Source organism: Lepidochelys kempii, chromosome 4 (genome assembly GCF_965140285.1).
Source record: "Lepidochelys kempii isolate rLepKem1 chromosome 4, rLepKem1.hap1, whole genome shotgun sequence".
NCBI classification, from domain to species: domain Eukaryota; kingdom Metazoa; phylum Chordata; order Testudines; family Cheloniidae; genus Lepidochelys; species Lepidochelys kempii.
In genome coordinates this window covers 68652700-68674079 of record NC_136383.1, presented here as the reverse complement: position 1 = coordinate 68674079, position 21380 = coordinate 68652700, and the positions used below count along the sequence as shown (strand labels likewise).

General features: G+C 39.7%; 2 protein-coding genes across 9 annotated transcripts in view; one reads left to right on the top strand and one right to left on the bottom strand.

Annotated features, from left to right (window-relative positions):
* CBR4 (carbonyl reductase 4) overlaps positions 1 to 21380 on the top strand; it is a 103949-nt gene that overhangs the window by 31053 nt on the left and 51516 nt on the right. For 3 of the 5 annotated variants that reach the window (XR_012158617.1, XR_012158616.2, XR_012158615.2), the window contains exon 7: positions 4373 to 4443. The gene's annotated coding sequence lies outside the window, so the exon portion shown is untranslated. Of the gene's footprint in view, positions 1 to 4372; positions 4810 to 21380 lie in introns of those variants that run through there. The other 2 variants (XR_012158619.2, XR_013635708.1) reach the window with 2 other exon arrangements.
* The window catches only part of PALLD (palladin, cytoskeletal associated protein), a 346856-nt gene continuing 331374 nt past the window's right edge, over positions 5899 to 21380 (bottom strand). For all 4 annotated transcript variants that reach the window (XM_073341571.1, XM_073341572.1, XM_073341574.1 and 1 more), the window contains 6 exons: positions 19014 to 19108; positions 16210 to 16342; positions 12045 to 12252; positions 10338 to 10503; positions 8074 to 8207; positions 5899 to 6913 (listed from right to left, as the gene is read on the bottom strand). In XM_073341571.1, coding sequence (XP_073197672.1) covers positions 6741 to 6913; positions 8074 to 8207; positions 10338 to 10503; positions 12045 to 12252; positions 16210 to 16342; positions 19014 to 19108 — 909 coding nt within the window. In that variant the 3' untranslated portion in view covers positions 5899 to 6740. The remainder of the gene's footprint in view (positions 6914 to 8073; positions 8208 to 10337; positions 10504 to 12044; positions 12253 to 16209; positions 16343 to 19013; positions 19109 to 21380) is intronic.

Below are 21380 nucleotides of genomic sequence, written 5' to 3'. Positions count from 1 at the left end.
GATGGCCAGTGGAGTTCTGTTGGTTTCTTTCTTGGGCTTGTCCTGCAGCAGGAGGCTTCTGGGTACATATCTGGCTCTGTTGTTTCCTTATTTCCTCATGTGGGTATCGTAGTTTTGAGAATGCTTGGTGAAGATCTTGTAGGTGTTGGTCTCTGTCTGAGGGGTTGGAGCATATGCAGTTGTACCTCAGCGCTTGGCTGTAGACAGTGGATCGTGTAGTGCATCCAGGATGGAAGCTGGAGGCATGAAGGTAGGCATAGCGGTCGGTGGGTTTTTGGTATAGGGTGGTGTTAACATGACCGTCATTTTTTTGCACTGTGGTGTCTAGGAAGTGGACCTAGATTGGTCCAGGCTGAGGTTGATGGTGTGGTGGAAGCTATTGAAATCGTGGTGGAATTATTTCAGGGTTTCCTTCTCATGGGTCCAGATGATGAAGATGTCATCAATGTAGCTTAGGTAGAGAAGGGGTGTGAGTGGTCGAGAGCTGAGGAAGCGTTGTTCCAGGTCAGCCATAAAAATGTTGGCATATTGTGGGGCCATGTGGTATATATTGTCACCAAATTTGAAATAATTGTGCTTGAGGATAAAGTTACCAAGGTCAGCAACCAGTTGTGCTGTGGCATCATCAGGGATACTGTTCCTGACAGCTTGTATTCCATCTGTGTGTGGGATGTTTGTGTAGAGAGCCTCTACATCCATGGTGGCTAGTATGGTGTGTTCTGGAAGATCACCAATGCATTGTAGTTTTCTCAGGAAATCAGTGGTGTCATGGAGAGAGCTGGGAGTGCTGGTGGTGTAGGGTCTGAGTAGAGACTCCACATATCTGGACTTCAGTGAGTGCCAATGCCCGAGATGATGGGGCATCCAGGATTTCCAGGTGTGAGGATCTTGGGTAGTAGATAGAATAACCCCGGTCGGGGCTCTAAGGGTGTGTTGATTTGTTCCTGTGTTAGTGTAGGGAGTGTCCTGAGTAGATGGTGCAGTTTTTTAGTGTATTCCTCAGTGGGATCTGAGGAGAGTGGTCTGTAGAATTTGGTATTGGAGAGTTGTCTGGCAGCCTCCTTTTGGTAGTCAGACCTGTTCATGATGACAACAGCACCTCTTTTATCAGCTTCTTTGATTATAATGTCAGGGTTGTTTCTGAGGCTGTGGGTGGCATTGCGTTCTGCATGACTTAGGTTATGAGGCAAGTGATGTTGTTTTTCCACAATTTCTGCCTGTGCACGTCGGTGGAAGCATCCTATGTATAGGTCCAGACTGTCATTTCGACCCTCAGGAGGAGTCCATGTGGAGTTCTTCTTGTGCTGTTTGTGGGTATCTGTGTATCAGTGTGCTTTTCAGTGTTGAAAGTATTGTTTGAGTCAGAGACGGCAAAAGTAGGCTTCCAGTTCACCTCAGAACTGTATCATGTTTGTGGGGATGGCGGGGCAGAAAGAGAGTCCCCAAGATAGGACAGACTCTTCTGCTGGGCTGAGTGTGTAGCTGGATAGATTGATGTAATACCATTCCCCCTTTTAGCTGTACTTTGAGAGTGTTGTTCTTTGCTAAGTTTAGGTCAAGAGTTGACCCAAACAATTTTAACAGCATATTTAGCTAAATGATTAAAAAATGGAGTCTAGCAAAATCTAGCCCATTCAGTGTGATGAGATTTTGTAGTTTCTGTTGTAAATGATCTAATCAGTCTGAGCAGTGGCCATCTACTATTCTTTTTCCCCATTGCTCTTGCTGTGGAGGTGTTTCTTGGTTGTACTATTACAGAAGTAGAAGGTGAGGTCAGTAGTAGAGTCTGACCCTTCACTGGTATTTTATATATGGCACTGCAGTCACTTGATTTCCTAGAGTCACTGCAGCCAAGTTAGTCTCACCTCTTTAGGCATTTATGAGGTCATTTCCCTGCAGGTACTGATGCTTCTCAGTCTGATGCTTTCTCCCTAGGAATGTGCTTGAGAGCCTTATTTTAAACCCCCAAATCTTTTAATAGGAACATAGTGCAGCATAGGATTTAATCAGTTTACTTAAAGGTTAGGTGCAAAGACAAAATAATGCTTGCCTTATCCAAATTCCACATTACAGACCCAAAGTAATGGGCATACTGTATGATATAGATTGTGAACTCCTTGAGGCAAGGAGCATATCCTCTTCTTTGTATTGAACCATGACTATGTAAGTCACATGATAAGCAGCAGAAAGGTGCTGAGGGGAAAATGTTTGTTGCCATTTGAGAACTATATTAATATGGGCAAATCCTGCTTATCACAGGTGCAGAGTGATCAATAAGCAGTGAGTCTGGGGAGTTGGTGCAGATGTTCTCAACCACAGCATGCACAACTCCATCTGCACCATAAAGGGTGGGATTGGATCAAGGGGAAAATGCTGGATGAGTAATCTAGTTGGTTTAGATGATTGCCTCGCCTAGGGAGGGGAGGGATACATGTAGAAGCAGCATAGCCTACTATGAGTTGGAGGCTACATTGGTAGCAGTGGAGAAGAGGGGTTGCGAAGTTATTACATGGAGGGTCGCAAGCTGTCAGCCTCCACCCCAAGTCCTGCTTTGCCTCCAGCATTTATAATGGTGTTAAACATATTAAAATGTGGTTTTCATTTATAAGGGGGGGGGTCAGACTCAGAGGCTTGCTATGTGAAAGGGGTGACCAGTACAAAAGTTTGAGAATCACTGCTCTGTTGAGTCAGGGGAAAGTTTGGAGGCAGAGATAAGATGTGTTTTTGGACAGTTGAGGTGTTCATTACCATATGAAGTGCAGAAAAATGTTTAAAAGGTAGTGTATCTGGAAAAGTTAAACTTTTCAGGTGTTTAAACAAACTGTGCAGTGTGGTTCATTTGCCTTTGATCCAAATAGCTGTGAAACATCATGAAGTGCTGGATGTTTCTTTCCAGCTGTTAATCTATATAGGAGTTTTATCTACTTTTATGTAAGCAACAGCTGTAGATGCCACCAAGTTTTTGTAATCAAGAAAGTGAAGGGAGCTGTATTAAGATGTGGTCCATAAGCTAAAAACCCCCCCAAAAAACTGAACACATTCTATGTAAAATGGGTGGATTCAGCCACCTTATTCCTATTGCTATTAATGGGAGGCTTCCTCCTCCCTCAATAGCTCTTTGAAACTTTAGATGCAGCCACCTTATGTAGTAGTCTTGAATTGCTTTGTAAATATGCTTGAATGGAGAGGGTTTCCAACACACTTAAAAATTTAATTGCAGAGGACTTTGAGACAGTGGAGAACTCTTTGGTCTAAAATAACTAGTTACATTATCAGTTAGTCACATTTGGTAGCCTCAGTTGGGTGTAGTTGGCTTAGAAATTTAAATTTCCCTCTATAAAATGACCTTGATGATTCAGTGAACTTCACATAGGTGTGTAGCTTTTTGGCAAGCACACGTGTCTCTCCCTGCTTATGCTACTCTGATTTATTTTTCTGCATTGGTAAACCTACAACATCCTCAACGTTTACAGCACAGCCAAGTGTTTAATTAAACAGCCTTACTTTTTAGTTAAAGGCCTGATTTTACTATTTGTGCTAGAGATGTAAAAGGTTAACTGATAAGCATTAAGCTTACCAGATAAACTCCATCTCCCTGGCTGGAGCAGCCCCAGCTGTGCCAGCTGGAGGGGCCCCAGGGCTGCCCTGTGCTGGCCGGCTGGATGTGCCCCAGCCCTGGCTGCGCCCTTGGTTAACCAGTTAAACAATTAAAATTAAAACATTTAACTTTTTAAACAATATTTACATCCCTAATTCGTGCGTGGGTATGTATAAAGAAAGCCAAGGATAGACATTTTGTCTGAGAAGCAAAATGTTTACATAAACTATTTGACGGGAACTACTTTTAACACACCAATAGCAAACTAGAGGGACAAGCTGTTTTATAAAACAAGTATTCTGATTCTCAAAAGCCCTACCAGATTTAATATACTGTGCAAGATACTGATCTAGTGTAAGTAGGGGCAACACCATTGGTATCAATGGCATTACAACCACTTATGTCAGGACTCAGTTTGTTTTGCTGAGTGGGTTGCTGTGGGGTCAACTGTATGGAACTGTTCCTAAATATGTAAATATAAACCAAAACTGAATGCATCCGATGAAGTGAGCTGTAGCTCACGAAAGCTTATGCTCAAATAAATTGGTTAGTCTCTAAGGTGCCACAAGTACTCCTTTTCTTTTTGCGAATACAGACTAACACAGCTGCTACTCTGAAACCTGTCATAAACCAAATAGTAAATTTGAGCTTTACTGAATAACTTGATTCTCTACATGGAGGGCAAAGTATTAACTTACAACATAGAAAGTGTGGCTGTTTACCAAACAATTCTGTGTACCTACTAAATAGTTTTTGTTTGTTTTTTTTAAATAGAAACATAATCAAGAACTCCTCTTAATCACAAGATGGCCCCTGTGACACAATTCCAGTCTCTCTTCAACTGGGTAAGTACCATGGTTTGGGTATTATAGACCGTTCAAAAGCAATGGTGTGCGCAGGATGAATGGAGATACACACTGAACATGAAACATTTTTTAAACTAAACTATTACACAGTACTAAAAGGGTCCTTCCATCCCACCCATGTTTAAATCAGCAAAGGAGATTCCCTAAACCAACTCTGACCCTTCTTAGAAACTTCAAAGAATCTTTATTTCCAGCTCACAACCCTAATCTTGTCTGTCTTGTGTTAAATTTCCAAATTCTATATTTGGATCCCTTTATAGAAATAGCTATGACTACTTTTGCCCAGAAAATGACAATTTTCTATTTGTGTAATATTTATTGATGCTAAACCCACATTATGTCAGCACAACAATCCAAAGTAATGATAGTACTTTTTTATAAATACAAATAAAAGGTGTCAAAATAATGCTAGTTAAGCTAAACAAACAGTAAATTAGCATGTCACAGTCAAGAAAAACTTGGCAAATAAGACATACTTTTCTCTAAAATATAGGTAGGATATTTCCATATGACAGACTGTATGATATTAATTTAGATAAGCAGTGCCTGTAACTGTGGTCATAACCTGCACCAATCTGCATAGAATAGTACTATCTTCTGTGCTAAAGTTTAGTCACTAAAAAAAACTTTGTATACTTACAAAGAGGTATGAAGCAATATATGTATAGCAATAATGCAAAATATATGGTAGTACACAAACAATAAAACTAATAACTGGACTTGAATAACTGAGCTGAGATAGATTTCAACACTTTATTATAAATAATGAAAGATAACCGTACGTGCTTCATATAAGGAATACAGCATGTTCCTTTTATATCAAAGTACTCTCGTACCATCAGTCCTTATTTTTTTTCCCATTAGGCCCAATTAAAATTGTTCTGCCCCCTCAACTAAATTAATTGGTTCAGAGTCAAAACTGCCTAGTACAATAGACTAGGTAGAGTCCAGTTTGATGTGGAATTGCTTTGCATTCTGAAAGGAGCCTCTATTCTAAAGTCTTCACCTACTGCACGCAGTCCCTAGCCACAGCATGGTTAGTCTGTTGTTGTACACAAGGGAAGAGAACAAATATTTATCATCTACCACCTGCACATGTTGTCTTAAGAAAATAATATAATGGCACATCTGTTTTTCTCCATCTTCATTCTACTAGCCTACCCCCTATGATATGTGCTTATCATTAAAACTCTGGTTGCAGACTCAGTCCATTTTTTTCACTTGCTCTACATTTCTAAAATCCTCATACATATTCACAAGCTCTAAACGATCAAAAATGTTCACTACATAAACTCCATAGCTTTCTGCTGACCTGGGAATTTCAAATGTGTGAATGGTAGGGTTCTGTTAGTTTTCAGGAACTGTTGTTTTGTTTTGTTTTAAATACTATAAAAACATCCATAGTTTTCCCCCTCTCACTCCTTTTTGCTAACCTTATGTAGTAAAACTATACTACTGGCATTTTTCTCTCCCCCAAAAGTATCCCTTACTTGGGTGCTAGGATTTATAGTCTGTAGTAATGTATTATGCCTCAGCTCTCATTATTTTGTCTAGGTTCAATTATTTATGCTTAAATTAGCCTTGCAGTATGTTTGTAAATAAGCCTCCTAGCTGGCAAAAAAAAAAATAAAGAAAACATAGAAATTATTTTTAAGAACTAAGGTGTCGGCCTTGCTATATAGTATTGGCAGTTCTAACATTTTAAGGCACATATTTCCTTTCTCATTGTAGAGACAAGGTATTTGCTTCAGTTTTTTCTTCTCGCTTCCTGTTTCATTCTTACAATATTGCACTTGTTGACTGTATCTATCACGCTGCATTGCCATTTTTGAATTGTAAAAAGATAACCATACATGTTAATTTCCTTTATGGTCTAATAGCCTTAAATGAAACTTCTCACACCATTAATACAATATAGCATCTACATCTTGCTTAGGAAGGCGCTTGGTGATAAATACTGTACTGTTTACTGAAGTGAACCAGATTTTTCAGAAGTATTTTGGCCTTTATGAAAAAGGTTATTTATAAGAGTTCTAGCAAGATAGGCATAAGGAACTAAAGGGTGAATGTGATTTTCTGTGCAATGTGAACATTTCTATTAATCAGCTACCTATCCTAATTTGGTAGGAATAAGAAATATATGGTTAAGGTGGGGATTTTTGTACTTAGAAAGGTGTCTGGCTTTACATAAAGTGACATAAAAGTATCATTGGTCAAGGCAATGGCTTTCAGTGTTTCTGCTCTTGAAAGAAAATGATGGATCTGGCAGTTCAGGTCTACAGGTCATCGCTCTCTACCAAGCCAGACTGCAATGTCAGATGAACTGGGTTTGCTTCAGGCTGGAACGCTGCCTTGATGTCTAGTCCTTGGTCAGAAAGTGCTGCATATCGACTGGCTGAGGGACGCACCTTCTTTGGCTTGGTGGTTTGAGGTTGTTGTTGCCATTGAGCTACAGATTTAAAAAAAAACAAATTAGGTTCACCCTTCTTAACTCAGATAACAGCAGTACTATAAGGCACACTCCTGTACTGTTCAGTTCTTTAAAAACTCCCAATAAATTATTTCACATGAATGGCAGGGAATTAACAATTCTAGATTTTTTACTTTTATATACTGATTTACATAACACAGGTTAAGTGGCACTGACAAGGAGAGAGAAGGGTTGGCTGTTATGTAAATTGTGTGCTTCCACTATTTTGCTGTGCTAAACCTTCTCAACCACCTCCCACCGTTACTCCTGAAAGACGTGCATTGTGACTACCTTCCAACTGGCCAAGTACAAAATTTGCCATTGTTGCTCCCAAGATGTCCAGAAAAGTAACTGCAGAACACTGCAAGACATTCCTCCTCCTCCTCTCCTCCCCCCCGCCCCATGAAAATACCAGGCCAGATTCTAATCTCCCACTAGTGTAATTGATCTTCAATGGAATTACTCCAATGGGTGCCCAGCGGAACAAATCAGATTATCCTTGTCTCCCTCTGCGATGTGATGTGACAAAGCTAGGCAGAGTCCTGTTCGGATCTGCTGATTTGTAACAAGTTACACCATCATCACCCCATTATTGTGTGAAATTAACAAGAACAAACATTTTGCTCAAAGTGATAAACTGGTCAGATTACTGTCCAACATTATCTAATTTTGGTTTAAGATCAGCTCACAACAGAGGAACTGTACTGGTCTAAGTAGTAAACTGCAACAGAATCTGCATTCTTGGGCCATTAGCACCTGTCTCAAGTGTGTTTAGGTAATACTAATAAAGGTTAAAAGCTGATGCTAGTGGAGCATTGTAACAAGGACCAACCGAAAATGTCATGCTGCTCTCTAATGTTACTGATAAGGATGCATGTGTAAATAAGCTAGATGTAGTATTCTAAGCAACTAAAGAAACCAGCATGCTTGGTTTGCATAAGTATTTGAAAGGTAGTGAAGTATACTTTGACAGAGTATTTGCTGTCTTGATGAGGATCATTATTATTGTGAAGAAACTATAAACAAAAGAGAAAGAGATCAGTGTAAGCCTTTGTGATATAAACTAAGGTTTTTAGAATGCTGGTTTTTGGGTAGATTGGTTTAATTTAACTGCATATCTGAGAATAGAAGGTACTTACTATAAACATCAAGCCTGGCAGTGCAGGACACAATCCCAGCCTCATTCTTAGCTGACACAGTATACCAACCAGCATCTTCTTTTGTAGCTCCCTGAATAAGCAGGCAAATGTAGCCATGGTTATCCTGGTGCATACTAAATAGGGGAGAAGAAAAGAAACTTAAATTACGTAACAGCCAGTGTGGACGTGGTTTATTGTGTTTAAATATATCATTACAAGCACAATTTTAAAGCTGCAAATTTACAGGTAATAGGTTATATTTCCTCTTGATGAACATGCAGCTCCCACTAAAGGAATGAGAGAGAGATGTGTGCACAGAAAGTGAAAAATGAATCTGAGCTTAATTTTTAAGTCTTGCCATTTTTTAAAAATTTGTTTTTATGCTAATTTTTAAAACCAAGCCAAGATGCACAATTAACATCTGGCTAATATCTCAGTAACCAATCTTTTTCTTGTCCACAATTCAAAACACTACTTTAGAGTTCAGGTTTCAATTGCATTTCCAAGTCAAAACTTCAAAAAAGAAACTTTGGGGAAGGATAACAGATTTGACCTTTAAGGAATGAGAGACAGATATTCATAATTTTTGCGAAAGTCATGTGCCTCATATTCCCCTTTTGTAGATGAAGACATTAATGTTTCACAGGCCTCCTGTGAGGACTACTTCACGTTAAGAGCATGTAATAAACACTCAGGGTTAGATTCACAAAGAAACTTAAGCCCCGAAAAAGTCTCTGGGATTCACAAAGCCTGAGTTCAGTGCCTAGGTTTCCTACTCACAGCCTTCTAGAATCCAAGGCCAGAAGGGACCAGTGTGCTCACTTAGTCTGACTTCCTGTATAGCACATAGGCTCTAAGGGTTATTTGGGAAAGATCTGTCTTGCTTTAAAAATGGTCAGGGATGGAGAATTTATCACAACCCTTGGTAAACTGTTCCAATGACACAATGTACATCTTATTTCCAGTCTGAATTTGTCTAGCTTCAACTTCCAGCCATTGGATTGAACATTTCCTTTCTGTTAGATAGATGAGCCACTGTTAAATATTTGTTCCACAGCAGTACTTACAGACTGTATGCAAGTGATCCCTTAGCCTTCCCCTTATTAAGCTAAATAGCTTGAGCTCCTTGAGTCTCACTATAAGGCATGTTTTCTAATCCTTGTAGCTTGTCTCCAAAACCTGCTCCGATTTATCAGTATCCTTTGTGAAACATGGACAGCAGAACTGGGTAATCCAGCAGTAGACACACCAGTGTGAACTACAGAAGTAAAATAACATCTCTACTCTTATGTGAGATTCCCATTTATGCAGCCTAGGATCGTCTTTAGTTCTGTTGGCCACAGCATCATATGGGGAGCTCATGTTCAGCTGATTACCTACCACAGTTCCCAAATCTTTTTCAGAAGCACTGCTTCCTAAGATACTTACAGAATGGGGGACTGTGTTCTATATTCTTTGTTTCCAGATGTATATGTTTGCATTTACACAATGAATGTGGGAGATAGTCACCTTGGAATGGGACTCACAGAAGCCACTGACATAGGCACCTCCTGCTGCTTGAATCCTCAACTGCAAACCCTCTCTTAGCATTAGACACCCATGCTCGGTTTGAGGGAGGGAGGAGGAGCAACCTCAATCTCTAGCACAGCAGTTAGGACACTTGCCTGAAGGAGACCTCTGGTTCAAGTCCCCGCCCTACTTGAAGGGGAGAAGGGATTTGAACTGGGATCTGCTGCCTCCTTGGAGAGTGCTCTAACCATTGGGATATTCTGACATGGGGCTCCTTCAGCCTTTGCTGTTGAATCCTTTGCACTGTGAATAAATAATTAAATTCATTGGAGCAGGCATACTGGATACTGGCTCTCCTACCTCCCAGTTGAGAACCCTCACCCCTAAGTTACAAGGGAGGTAATCCTCCTCCTACTCCCACTGAATTTGAGTAAGTCCCCCCCTACAGATAGCTCATCTGCTAAGTGGGCTCAGAGCTTACCTACAGGCTTGTGAATCTTCCCCTCATGTGTGTGAACCACTGGGACTTACGCGTTTGTATGTGTGCCACGGGGCAGCAGTGCTCATGCTCAGAGGCAGAAACATAGGGAACTTTCACTGCAAAAATTTAAGCACAGAGTGAGTTTATGTGCCTACAGGGTTTGGGGACAGCTGAGTGGGGATTTTGTGAATCCCACTAGGGTCTGATTCTGGAATTTAGGTAGCTAAAGTGGCCGTTAGTCAGTGAGATCAATTATATAATAAACTGCTCTAACCTCACTCTTTCAGTGTTGTAAGTAAGCGACTCATTCTCTTTCTTCCAAAATATCTGAGGATACGGCACCCCAGAGACTCGACACTCCAGTCGCACAGGATATCCATCAGCCACTCCTGTGTTCTGTAGCTTCTCTATAAACACAGGTGGCTTGTGTTCTTCCTTAGCTGTGAAAACACCAGTTAAACATTCAGTTAAATGGTAGAAGATTTTAAACCACTACTTAGTGGCAAGAAAATTTAAAAGTAATTTAAAGATAATATAAAAATCATTGCATTTAATTAAAATATTTTTTTAAAATTAAAATTATTAAAATAATTTTAAAATAATTGTATTAGGCCCGCAACTGTTTCAGGGAAGTAAAACTTGTCCTGTCTATGACTTTAATAGGAGAAATATGGGTTCTAATAGAGCAGGGTCAAATGCTTACATTTTCAGTTCAGCTGATCAAGATTGTCAAATGGAAGTGGCTTCATTTTTGAGATCCTGTGAGGTGTTCTCATTACCTGACAAAACTGGTCCCATACAGATATTATTTGATCTCTCTCTTAGTTTGGCAAACTAGTCTGATATGTGGTCTCCATTATTGCCTCAAGTGTACTTCAGACAAATGTAGTAGCCTATCTTTTGGCTGATTGTGTGCATACACAAAAGAAATTTGGGATAAAAGATATTCTTTGCCCAGCTGACCATCAGCATATGCTCTGCACCGTGGCAATTGTTCACCATTAAAATCTTGTAACATAAATTGTGTCATTTCAACTGTTGTTCCTATTCCATATAATCCTTTGAATGTCTTGTGCCCATGAGCTCCAAGAGCTGATATGACCAGCACCCCCCCCCAAAATGCAAAACAAAAACACCCCACTAAAATAAGACAGTCCACTGCACCTCCCTCCCCCCTTCTATTCTGTATAGATGCTTTGGCTGTGCTCATCACCATCGTATCTGAATGCTTTCCATTAGTGCATTAACATCTGTCACATGATTTGTTTTCTCATATCCTCTCTGGAGGAAGAAGGACTTCATTTTATCCTTTTTAAATGTTACCTTTTAGTTTCCTTGCTGTCCTATTGAGTTTCAAGCTTTCCTTCTCTCAATCAGCCTGATAGGCTGCTACATACCTATTAGATCCCCAAGCACTTGCTGTATCCCTGCAAAATACAGTTAATACTGGAGCAAGGGGCTGGCTGAGTTGTGTTTAGCACAGAACTCAAGAGAAGGGGGCAAACTTGGCTAAATGCTTTGGGCTCCATTGCTTTCCCAACGTCAACTGGTAATGACTATTCTGCTGGCTGCAGTGCATTCTGGCCCTCTCTCTTCCCAGCATGCCTCCTATTCTTGAGTGGCAAGTGGAACAGAGCCACAGTTTTCTTCCTACCAGGAGTATTTCATCTGTCAGTTTAAGGGCAGGCTTATAGCCCCTCTGTGTTTCTGGAGAAGCACAAAGGGGTCAGAGCATTGGCAAGGATCTGGTTCAAAGTAACAAATGCAGTTACACATTTCTTTGCATATTTGTAACCATGCACTATATGCATTTATTTGAAAATATCATAGTTCAAACACACACCTCCTGGAATTAATGAGATACTAATTTTAGTGGGTAATAATTCCATAGTCTTTTCTAGAGAACTTTAAATTACATTTTCAATATTTCATGTAGGCCTCGAACTGTTTTCAATGTGTAGTCTTAGAATGAAGAGGTTACCTGCAACAATGAGCTCCAGGCTGAATGTGTTTTGACCAGCTCGATTGGTGGCAATGCACGTGTAGATTCCAGAATCTCTAGCTGTGACTGGCTCTATGATCAGAGAGTGTACACCATTCTCACGCACCAACATTTTGTGAGAACTATCAGGACGAATTGGTCTTCCATTGAGTTGCCAGCTTAGATCTGGAGTTGGTAATCCACTGACCTTAAATATAAACAGAATGGGACAGAATGTTAGCAATACAGAACAGTAGGGAACTTCATACTGCAGAGAAAAAAGAGGAATGTTTATTTATGTGTATGACAAAATACAATGGACCAAACGTTGCCCTCAGTTACGCACAGGAGCACAACTGGGCTAAATGACACCCTGTACAATGCCATAGGTTTCCATGGGTTCCAGGTATGACTGACTAGATATAAGCATTAAAATATATCTTGAATCTAAATAACAAAGTAATAGATTACAGAACAAAAGGTTGGATGTCGCCTGTCATCTTTTTGGAATGTTGCCCTTGATTCTGAATGAGAAAAGAAACTTTCAGAATTTTTTTCTTGTGGGAAATTTACAGACAAAGGACGACAACTGGTTTGTGACGCAATTCTTCCTTCAAAAAACAAACCCATTGGTAATCTGTTATTGAACTCCAAATTCCATTCCAGTTATGTATTGCTCATTATAGACAATGCCATCTACAGAACGTTGTATACAGATGGTTTGAACCAATGACAAACTGTTGAAAGATGTTTCTTCAACAATACATGCTACTTAGGAAAATAAAAGTAACATATTGTATTATGAGAACTAATTATGTTTAAAAGTAAACAGCTGAAGTATGAATTTTAATTAATTCTCTTACACAAAGTCACAAATCTCTCTACTAAGCTAAGTTTCGGTCCTACCTTTGTAAGATTTCAAACAGGCCAAAATGGGCTAAAAGGATTGGTGACTAACAGGCATTGTGTGTGTGTTAGATTCACATCTCTGTTCACATGGAAGTGCATGTTCAGTTTACACAACTGAGTTGTAGAAGTCCTTCTCTCTGAGCTAAGAGACCGGCCCAAAGTGCTTCTTTCCACTCAGCGTTTAGGCCCTCATTCAATCTCTTCTAGAGAGTCCATTTTCCTTTTACTAGCAGAATCACTTCACATGAGTACAACAGGGAACTGATCCTTTAGCTGTATGCTGGAAAGATCATTTGGTCTTTGTTTTTATCATAACAGGATGTATGGGGATAATATTATCCCCAAACACATGAAAAGGGGTTAGGAGAGTAACACAGTGGTACTGCTGTTATTTGAGGGAAAAGGTTATCTCCTTTCATGCTTAGAACCAAATCAAGGTGAACTGGTTTACTGAAATGTGTGAAACTGGACAAGAAACTTCCTTAAAAAGGAAAAAAGTGATTGAAACAATCTGTAATTTACAAAGGAATACTTCACAATGACACTAATTTATGTAAGTTCTTAAACCTCTGGGACCTTCAGGATGAAAGCCACTACACAAGGGCTCAAATAAATTGGTTAGTCTCTAAGGGCATCAATAGGAAAATTGAAAGGTGGATAGGGAATTGGTTAAAGGGGAGACTACAACGGGTCCTACTGAAAGGTGAACTGTCAAGTTGGAGGGAGGTTACCAGTGGAGTTCCTCAAGGATCAGTTTTGGGACCAATCTTATTTAATCTTTTTATTACTGACCTGGGCACAAAAAGTGGGAGTGTGCTAATAAAGTTTGCAGATGATACAAAGCTGGGAGGTATTGCTAATTTAGAGAAGGACAGGGATACCCTACAGGAGGATCTGGATGACCTTGTAAACTGGAGTAATAGGAATAGGATGAAATTTAATAGTGAGAAGTGTAAGGTCATGCATTTAGGGATTAATAACAAGAATTTTAGTTATAAGCTAGGGACGCATCAACTAGAAGTAACGGAGGAGGAAAAGGACCTTGGAGTATTGGTTGATCATAGGATGACTATGAGCTGCCAATGTGATATGGCTGTGAAAAAAGCTAATGTCGTCTTGGGATGCATCAGGAGAGGTATTTCCAGTAGGGATAAGGAGGTTTTAGTACCGTTATATAAGGCACTGGTGAGACCTCACCTGGAATACTGTGTGCAGTTCTGGTCTCCCATGTTTAAGAAGGATGAATTCAAACTGGAACAGGTACAGAGAAGGGCTACTAGGATGATCCGAGGAATGGAAAACTTGTCTTATGAAAGGAGACTCAGGGAGCTTGGCTTGTTTAGCCTAACTAAAAGAAGGTTGATGGGAGATATGATTGCTCTTTATAAATATATCAGAGGGATAAATACCAGAGAGGGAGAGGAATTATTTAAACTCAGTACCAATGTGGACACAAGAACAAATGGATATAAACTGGCCACTAGGAAATTTAGATTAGAAATTAGACGAAGGTTTCTAACCATCAGAGGAGTGAAGTTTTGGAATAGCCTTCCGAGGGAAGTAGTGGGGGCAAAAGATCTATCTTGCTTTAAGATTAAACTCGATAAGTTTATGGAGGAGATGGTATGATGGGATAACATGGTTTTGGTAATTAAATATTCATGGTAAATAGGCCCAATGGCCTGTGATGGGTTTTTAGATGGGGTAAGATCCAAGTTACCGGGAAAGAATTTTCTGTAGTATCTGGCTGATGAATCTTGCCCATATGCTCAGGGTTTAGCTGATCGCCATATTTGGGGTCGGGAAGGAATTTTCCTCCAGGGCAGATTGGAAGGCCCTGGAGGTTTTTCGCCTTCCTCTGTAGCATGGGGCACGGGTCACTTGCTGGAGGATTCTCTGCTCCTTGAGGTCTTCAAACTACAATTTGAGGACTTCAATAGCACAGATATAGGTGTGAGGTCTTTTTTAGGAGTGGTGGGTGAAATTCTGTGGCCTGCATTGTGCAGGAGGTCAGACTAGATGATCATAATGGTCCCTTCTGGCCTAAATATCTATGAATCTATGAAAAGGTGCCACAAGTACTCCTTTTCTTTTTGCGAATACAGACTAACACGGCTGTTACTCTGAAACCTACACAAGGGATGAATCAGAACAGGATAGATGCTATGTAGCAGCAGTTCTCTCCACTAGCCATTCTGTTCATTCATGTTTATTTTTCTTAACAGGGCAGGTGACCTGTATAGGAAATGTGTCTCTCTTTTTCTATATACATAGGCACATACACATGCAGAGTAGTAGGTTGAAATTAAGTGTAATAAAGGGAAGATGTTGAAGGCTTTAATCCTTGCTTGAAAAAAGAGCAAAAAACTTCAAATTACCTTGTGTACTTAAAGCAAATTATATCACTGAAACCTGCTGTCTCACTCAGTTAAAAAGGGCCACTGAAGTTGGTTAGGGTAATATTTGTTGTATAAAATGTACTATGTGGTGAAGAATGTCCCTTGGAGCAGTGTGTTGTTTCTAGTTTGTTAATCTGTCAAATTCATTCAAAGTCACAGTCATTGCTTATGTAAGATCTACAACTTTTGAGTTTTAGTTACTGCAGAGGGAGCACACACTGATAGAAAAATTATTTTCAGAGCTGTGCTTACTGACTTCTTGTGTAAAACTAAGGCGGAAAAAAAGATTATTCCTACAAGTGAACTGCCCCTCCCTGTCACCACAGGGCTCAATGGCTGCTCATCATAGGAGTGGTTTTTGTTGCAGGAAAGAGCTTGTGCCATGAGTACAGCAAGGTGGCATTACCCTGTAGTCACTAACTGACTTGCATTCCTTCCAATAAACCGAGGTACGTTTAGTCATGGTTTTCATGGACCTCAAAGGCCAGCTATGGGGCTGTAGGAAATGCTGTGATTCACCTTCACCTTTTGGATAAATCAATAATACAAACTCACACGTTTGAAATTTTGTTAAGATATCACTTAAAAACTTTCAAGCTGGCTTTATTCTAAGAAAAGAAATACAGAGATTCTTCTTTACCTCTTAGCTCCCTCCTCCCCCATCACAAGGGTGGGCCCCAATTGGAGACTTTGCTAAAGGCCAAGTCTGCATCCTGGGTTTAATTCTGACTCCTTTGTGTACCTAGAATTCCCACTGAAATCTGAGGTGCATGAGTATTACAGGATACAGCTGAATTTGAACAGAGTTCCCTCTCTAGTTCAACACAAACACTAATTAAAACAAATTTAATACTCGCCTTGCAGTCCATTCTGCAGAGTTTTCCTTCTTGAACAATCAGGTCTCCAGGAGCCTGCAGGAAATGAGGTCGGAAGAATCGTTCCTGAATTGGTTCATTTTCATCGCCACTGTCCCTTGATCGAGATCGAGGTCTTAAAATAATATATGAAATAAATTTGTTTATTAGGCATTTCCCTATGTTTTTTGATGAAGCTGAAGAGCCAAATGCAGATGTGAGACTGGTATAAATCTAGATTAATTCCACTGGATCCCCTTGTAATAATACCATATTTACACCAGCATAACAGAGCAGAATTTGTCTCAGAAATCAACTAAATATGACTCTCTCTCTCTCTGTTTATTAATTTGATTCAGTCTACATTTTGTAGCAAAGACATGAAGTAGAAAATTATCTCATTCACAATGAATGACTTACCTAACATGGTAGTTTGTTTATATACATAGTAATATTTTTTAGTTTTCATTTATTCTGTAGTTTAAATCAGTGAAAGAAAATGTACAAGAATTTTGGCAATACTTTATATCTACAGCCACAACTCTGCTTTAGTCTTTCGTACATCTGAAGCCCACTCTATTACAGATTAAGACAGAAAATTCGTACGGTCAATAATTACATTTACCTTAAGAAAATAGTAGAAGCTAAAGACTATCACAATTCACAAATACATTAGGTTCCACATTAGATTTTCCATTATTATCTTCTCTTATTTGTTACTAGGTAAAGACATTTACATTAATGTGACTTAAATGTGACTGCTCTGGAGGATTATTCTTCACTAAACAGTTATCTGTTTCTGATATTTATACTCATTTCCAAAGCAACTCAGTTATGGTGTCAGAAGAATGAGAATTTAGCTCATAAGCAACACATACTAAAAAGAACAAAAGATCTTGTGACATTAAACTGTTCTTAGTAAAAATAAAAGAACATGGAAAGAAAAATGCAGAAAATATGACCAATCAGCAGATTTTCTCCACCCGAAATACAGTTTTCTGTCATTTCTGTGATGAGCAGTTCTTGCCAATTAATTTATTGTACCCTTGTCTGTGGCTAACCAGTTCCTTTTCAATTGAAAGTAACAATATTTCCATTATATAAGTAACTTATTTAGCAAAATGTTATTTCTGCAATCTCTGTAAAGTCCTATTTTACTTAAAATATTACATTAACTATGTAATTAAAATGAGATTTATGGCCAATTTCTGTCCTCTGCTAAAGTCATGCAGCTCCAATGAATTCATTTCTTCTATGGCCAAACTCTGCTTACAGTGACACCCTAGTGCAACAAACTGGGACTGCTTACTGTAACTGAAGATTCATTTGGCCAATAATATTTGCATGGCTCTAAAAGTGAAATTCTGACTTCAGTTAGCATGTACTAGAAGTTTATTTTGCATATCAACCTTCATATCTGTGTTCATTTCTTTTTGTCTTGGAGAAATACAAATATTTTTGGACAGGCTCAAAAACCAAAGAGCTCTTTTAAAGAACATAGCCAGACTGATCTCTGTTGCTTAGTGTTCTCTGTTTCTTCTTTTCCTCTTTTCTTTCCCTCTCACTCATCTTCGTTTTCCTTTCTGCTCCCAGCCCCTCCAAAAGGCTTTTACACTGTCTTCTCTAGAAGTTAAGTGACCTGCAGGCTCCTTATAGCTCTGACCCACAATTCCTCGTGGCAGCTCTTCTGGTCACAGATTAATAAGAGGCTTTGAATTGCAAAGGTGCTGATTCAGTGCAACAAGGGATATTGAATATCAACCTACTGATGAATCAGTGGCTGTGCAGTCCTGAAATAGCTTCTCCACTACATTTTCTATGAAAAATGAACATACAACTAGCTTTTGGGGGCTTAGTGGCCTAATGAATGTGCAACACACTGCTGTGGAAAGGGTTTGAATTTAGGCCTTGAGATCATCTCCTTGTTATCCCTGGGCCTGGAACTGTATGGAGGCGGTTTGCATAGCACTAGGTGAGGGTGGGTGAGAATACTTTTCAACACTTGATTTACCACCTTTTGGCCAACTCAGGACTGAGGCTTATGAGATCCAGAGAGAAATGCATACCAGGCCTTCTTGTCCAGAAATAAGGATTAGGTTAACATGAATTCTGAGAAAGGAGGAAATAAAGTGGAGAAATAGGGTGGGGGATCTGAGAATCATCCTCATAAACAACTGACCACAGTTTTACCAGGATTTTCTAGTATCTAATTTAATATTTAGCAGGGCTCTTTTTTCCATGCAGTATTTGTACCATATATACTTCCTCAGTTGCTAACTGTTTTTGTGAGCAACAAAATCCATTAATTTCATCCTGAATGTAGTAATTAGTGCTGTCATATCTATACTCTGTGTTGTAATTGGCAGCTGATGGCAAGATACTGCAGTGGGTATAATCAATGAACAGAACAAATAGATGCACCACAGCAGACACTTGAATTGGGATCCTCTACTTGGTTAACCAAGAGGCAGTAGCTAGGTCAATGGAAGAACTCCCTCATTGACCTAGCTGCATGTACTGTGGTTGTTAGGGTGACTTAACTACATCGCATAGGGCATGAAATTTTTCATACCCCTTGAATGATGTAGCTAGGTTGACCTAAGTTTTAGGTGTAGACCAGGCCTGGGACAAGATGCAGCAGGTGAACATGACTAACAAGGAAGGGAGGGAGGTCAAGGGTTAAAAAACTAAGATAAGTTGCCTGTTGTACATCTGATGGTGCCAAGAATTATAGGGATTTTTGGATACAAGAGAAGATTAGGTTAGCAGCTGCAGTGATGAATGTGTAAAGAAAACATCTATAGTACCTTCTGATATGAGGCTGGTTGGGGGGTGTTCGAGGACTCCGTCCTCTCTGATTGACAGCCTGAACCATCAGCCTTCCAGTACAGCTTATTCTGCCCTGTTACAAACATTGAGGTGAAAAAAACAAATTATTTTATTAAAAATAAACAATTTTAACAGAATAGATTTTCCCCAAAACACTAAACAAACGTATTAATAAATGCCCAGAGCCTGAAGTTCACTTGTTGGTGCCAACTTTTACGGATGCCCTGCTTTCAAAATCTTTTCTTCCACAAGAAGGGAGTTCCCATCAGAATTAGTTAACATCCCAACTGCCATCAATACTTTCCCTATTTTTACAGCTAGCAATCCAACTGTGAACACACTGAAGCAATTCTGTGGTTACAAAAAATCATCAATAAAAACTTATGAGGTCTACTTTATTGTATCCTACAAGGTTGCCCTTTCAAAAGGGGGAAAATTCTGCACTATCTGGAATACAGCTAGTACAGATAGCAGTGAGATACCTATTGCCTTTAGAATAAAGTAGTTAGACATATTGCCATTTTCCTTTATGCTGTTCAATGGTCCAGCTGCTGACTCTGCTCTCGCTGATGGACCATTTAGTAATGCTGCTGACTGTTCTTAACATCAGCATAACATTCACATTGATTCTTAGTTATCCAGTAGTAAAATTATCCAGCTGCTCCTCCGCCGGCTATAAGTCACACCCAAAATATACCTAACGAACTTTATATGCAGAGCTTGTGGCAGCTCAGTCATTGTTTTGTTTGCACCACTGATGTCTTCACATTCAGAAAAGAAGTTGTATTGCATAAAATCAGAAAGCAGGGGGGGAAAAAGCAGTCACCTTGAAATACAGTTATTACTGATAGATAACATGTATACGTGCTGCTTTACAAAATGTACCACACAAGGCATTTGATTTCCAGTACTCATGAAGCAAAATCTCTGAGAGAAAGGTTGGTACCAGTAAAAAATATGTATTTCTGGACAGCTGTCTGCACATTTCACAGCACAGTGGGAAATCTGGGTTTTGGAGCGTCCATTCAGCTTTGCTAAACAGAGGTAAGTAGTCGTTTGGGCTCTCAGCCATAGAGGGGATGAAAACAGCATTTAAAAGTAACCAAAAAGCTTCTAAGTTTTTGAAAGATTTTAGTTTACTAAAAAATAGAATACATATTTGTGCATTTCAAGTGCTTTTTCGTTGATTGTATTAAAAGCCGATTCTCCAGCAGTGTCTATCATCTTCAACAAGACCCCTAAGCACTAAGTGTCTGTTTATCCAAGTTAACAGAAATTGCTGAAATTTCCCATAGACCTCACATAAATATATTTGTTTGGTCCAGTGGATAAACATGAATGTTCCCAACTGCCAAACAAGAGACTGCTCATGTTCCAGCAGATACCGGCATCTGGCCAGGATAAGGATCGGACTATCACTAAGGCAATAAATTAGGCGATAACAGTAAGATGTAACTTACTCCTTTCCCTCTGAAATGTCTGTAGAACTGCAGGTTACAAAGGAGTAGCAGCAAGGGGAGAAACCTCAAGTTCTTCCAGACAGAAGGGCAGGATTTAGTATATTTTAGGAGGGATAGGTCCTGCTTTGGGGCTTCTAAGGCCTAGACGCCCTCCTTCCTGGACTTTTTCTCAGGACTCTGCTGTTGTGGACACTCACATGGAGTGGTAGAAATCAGGGCATTGAACATTTCGGGGCTATTCCAATATCTTTCCTGTGCAATAAACATGGTACATAGCATCCATTATGATGTAAAAAGTGTGTGATGTTCCTTTTACATTTCTAATAGCTGTATGAGCTGAGACAGATTTGGAGGTGCCCTGTGATAATTTATGAATAGAGTCTGTTGGTCTAGTTATTGGGGTGTTTTTGTAGGACTTTGGTTTAACTCAACAGGAGTCTATCTGGAAAAATGGCAGGAAAGAGAACACCACCTCAAGATAAGCCACTGTACCAGGGCCTCCTTGGTCCTGCTTCTGTCTCTGTCTACAAACCACATAGACAGGTGTTGCTGGTCCAACACCTTGTGCAGTTTATTTATAATTGAGTCCCACTACCTTCAAAGCATACCTAGTGCCTTTACAAGCAGGGAGAGAGCAATCTCCCTCTCACTGCCTGCTTTTTTCCCTTTTCACTTCCTTCTTGTGCCTATTTGTGGGCTCTGGCTAATGACTTAATTAGCCTTACTGCCCTGCCGCACCCACAAATTAGGCACAGGTCTGCCTCATCAGCTCCAATCTGCTATGCCTGATTGGAGCTGCTGTGAACAGAGTGCTGACTCAGGGTTTCATACCTAGCACTCTGTCACAGCCAGCCTTTCAGCAAACACTTGAGAGTTGTTCAGGGA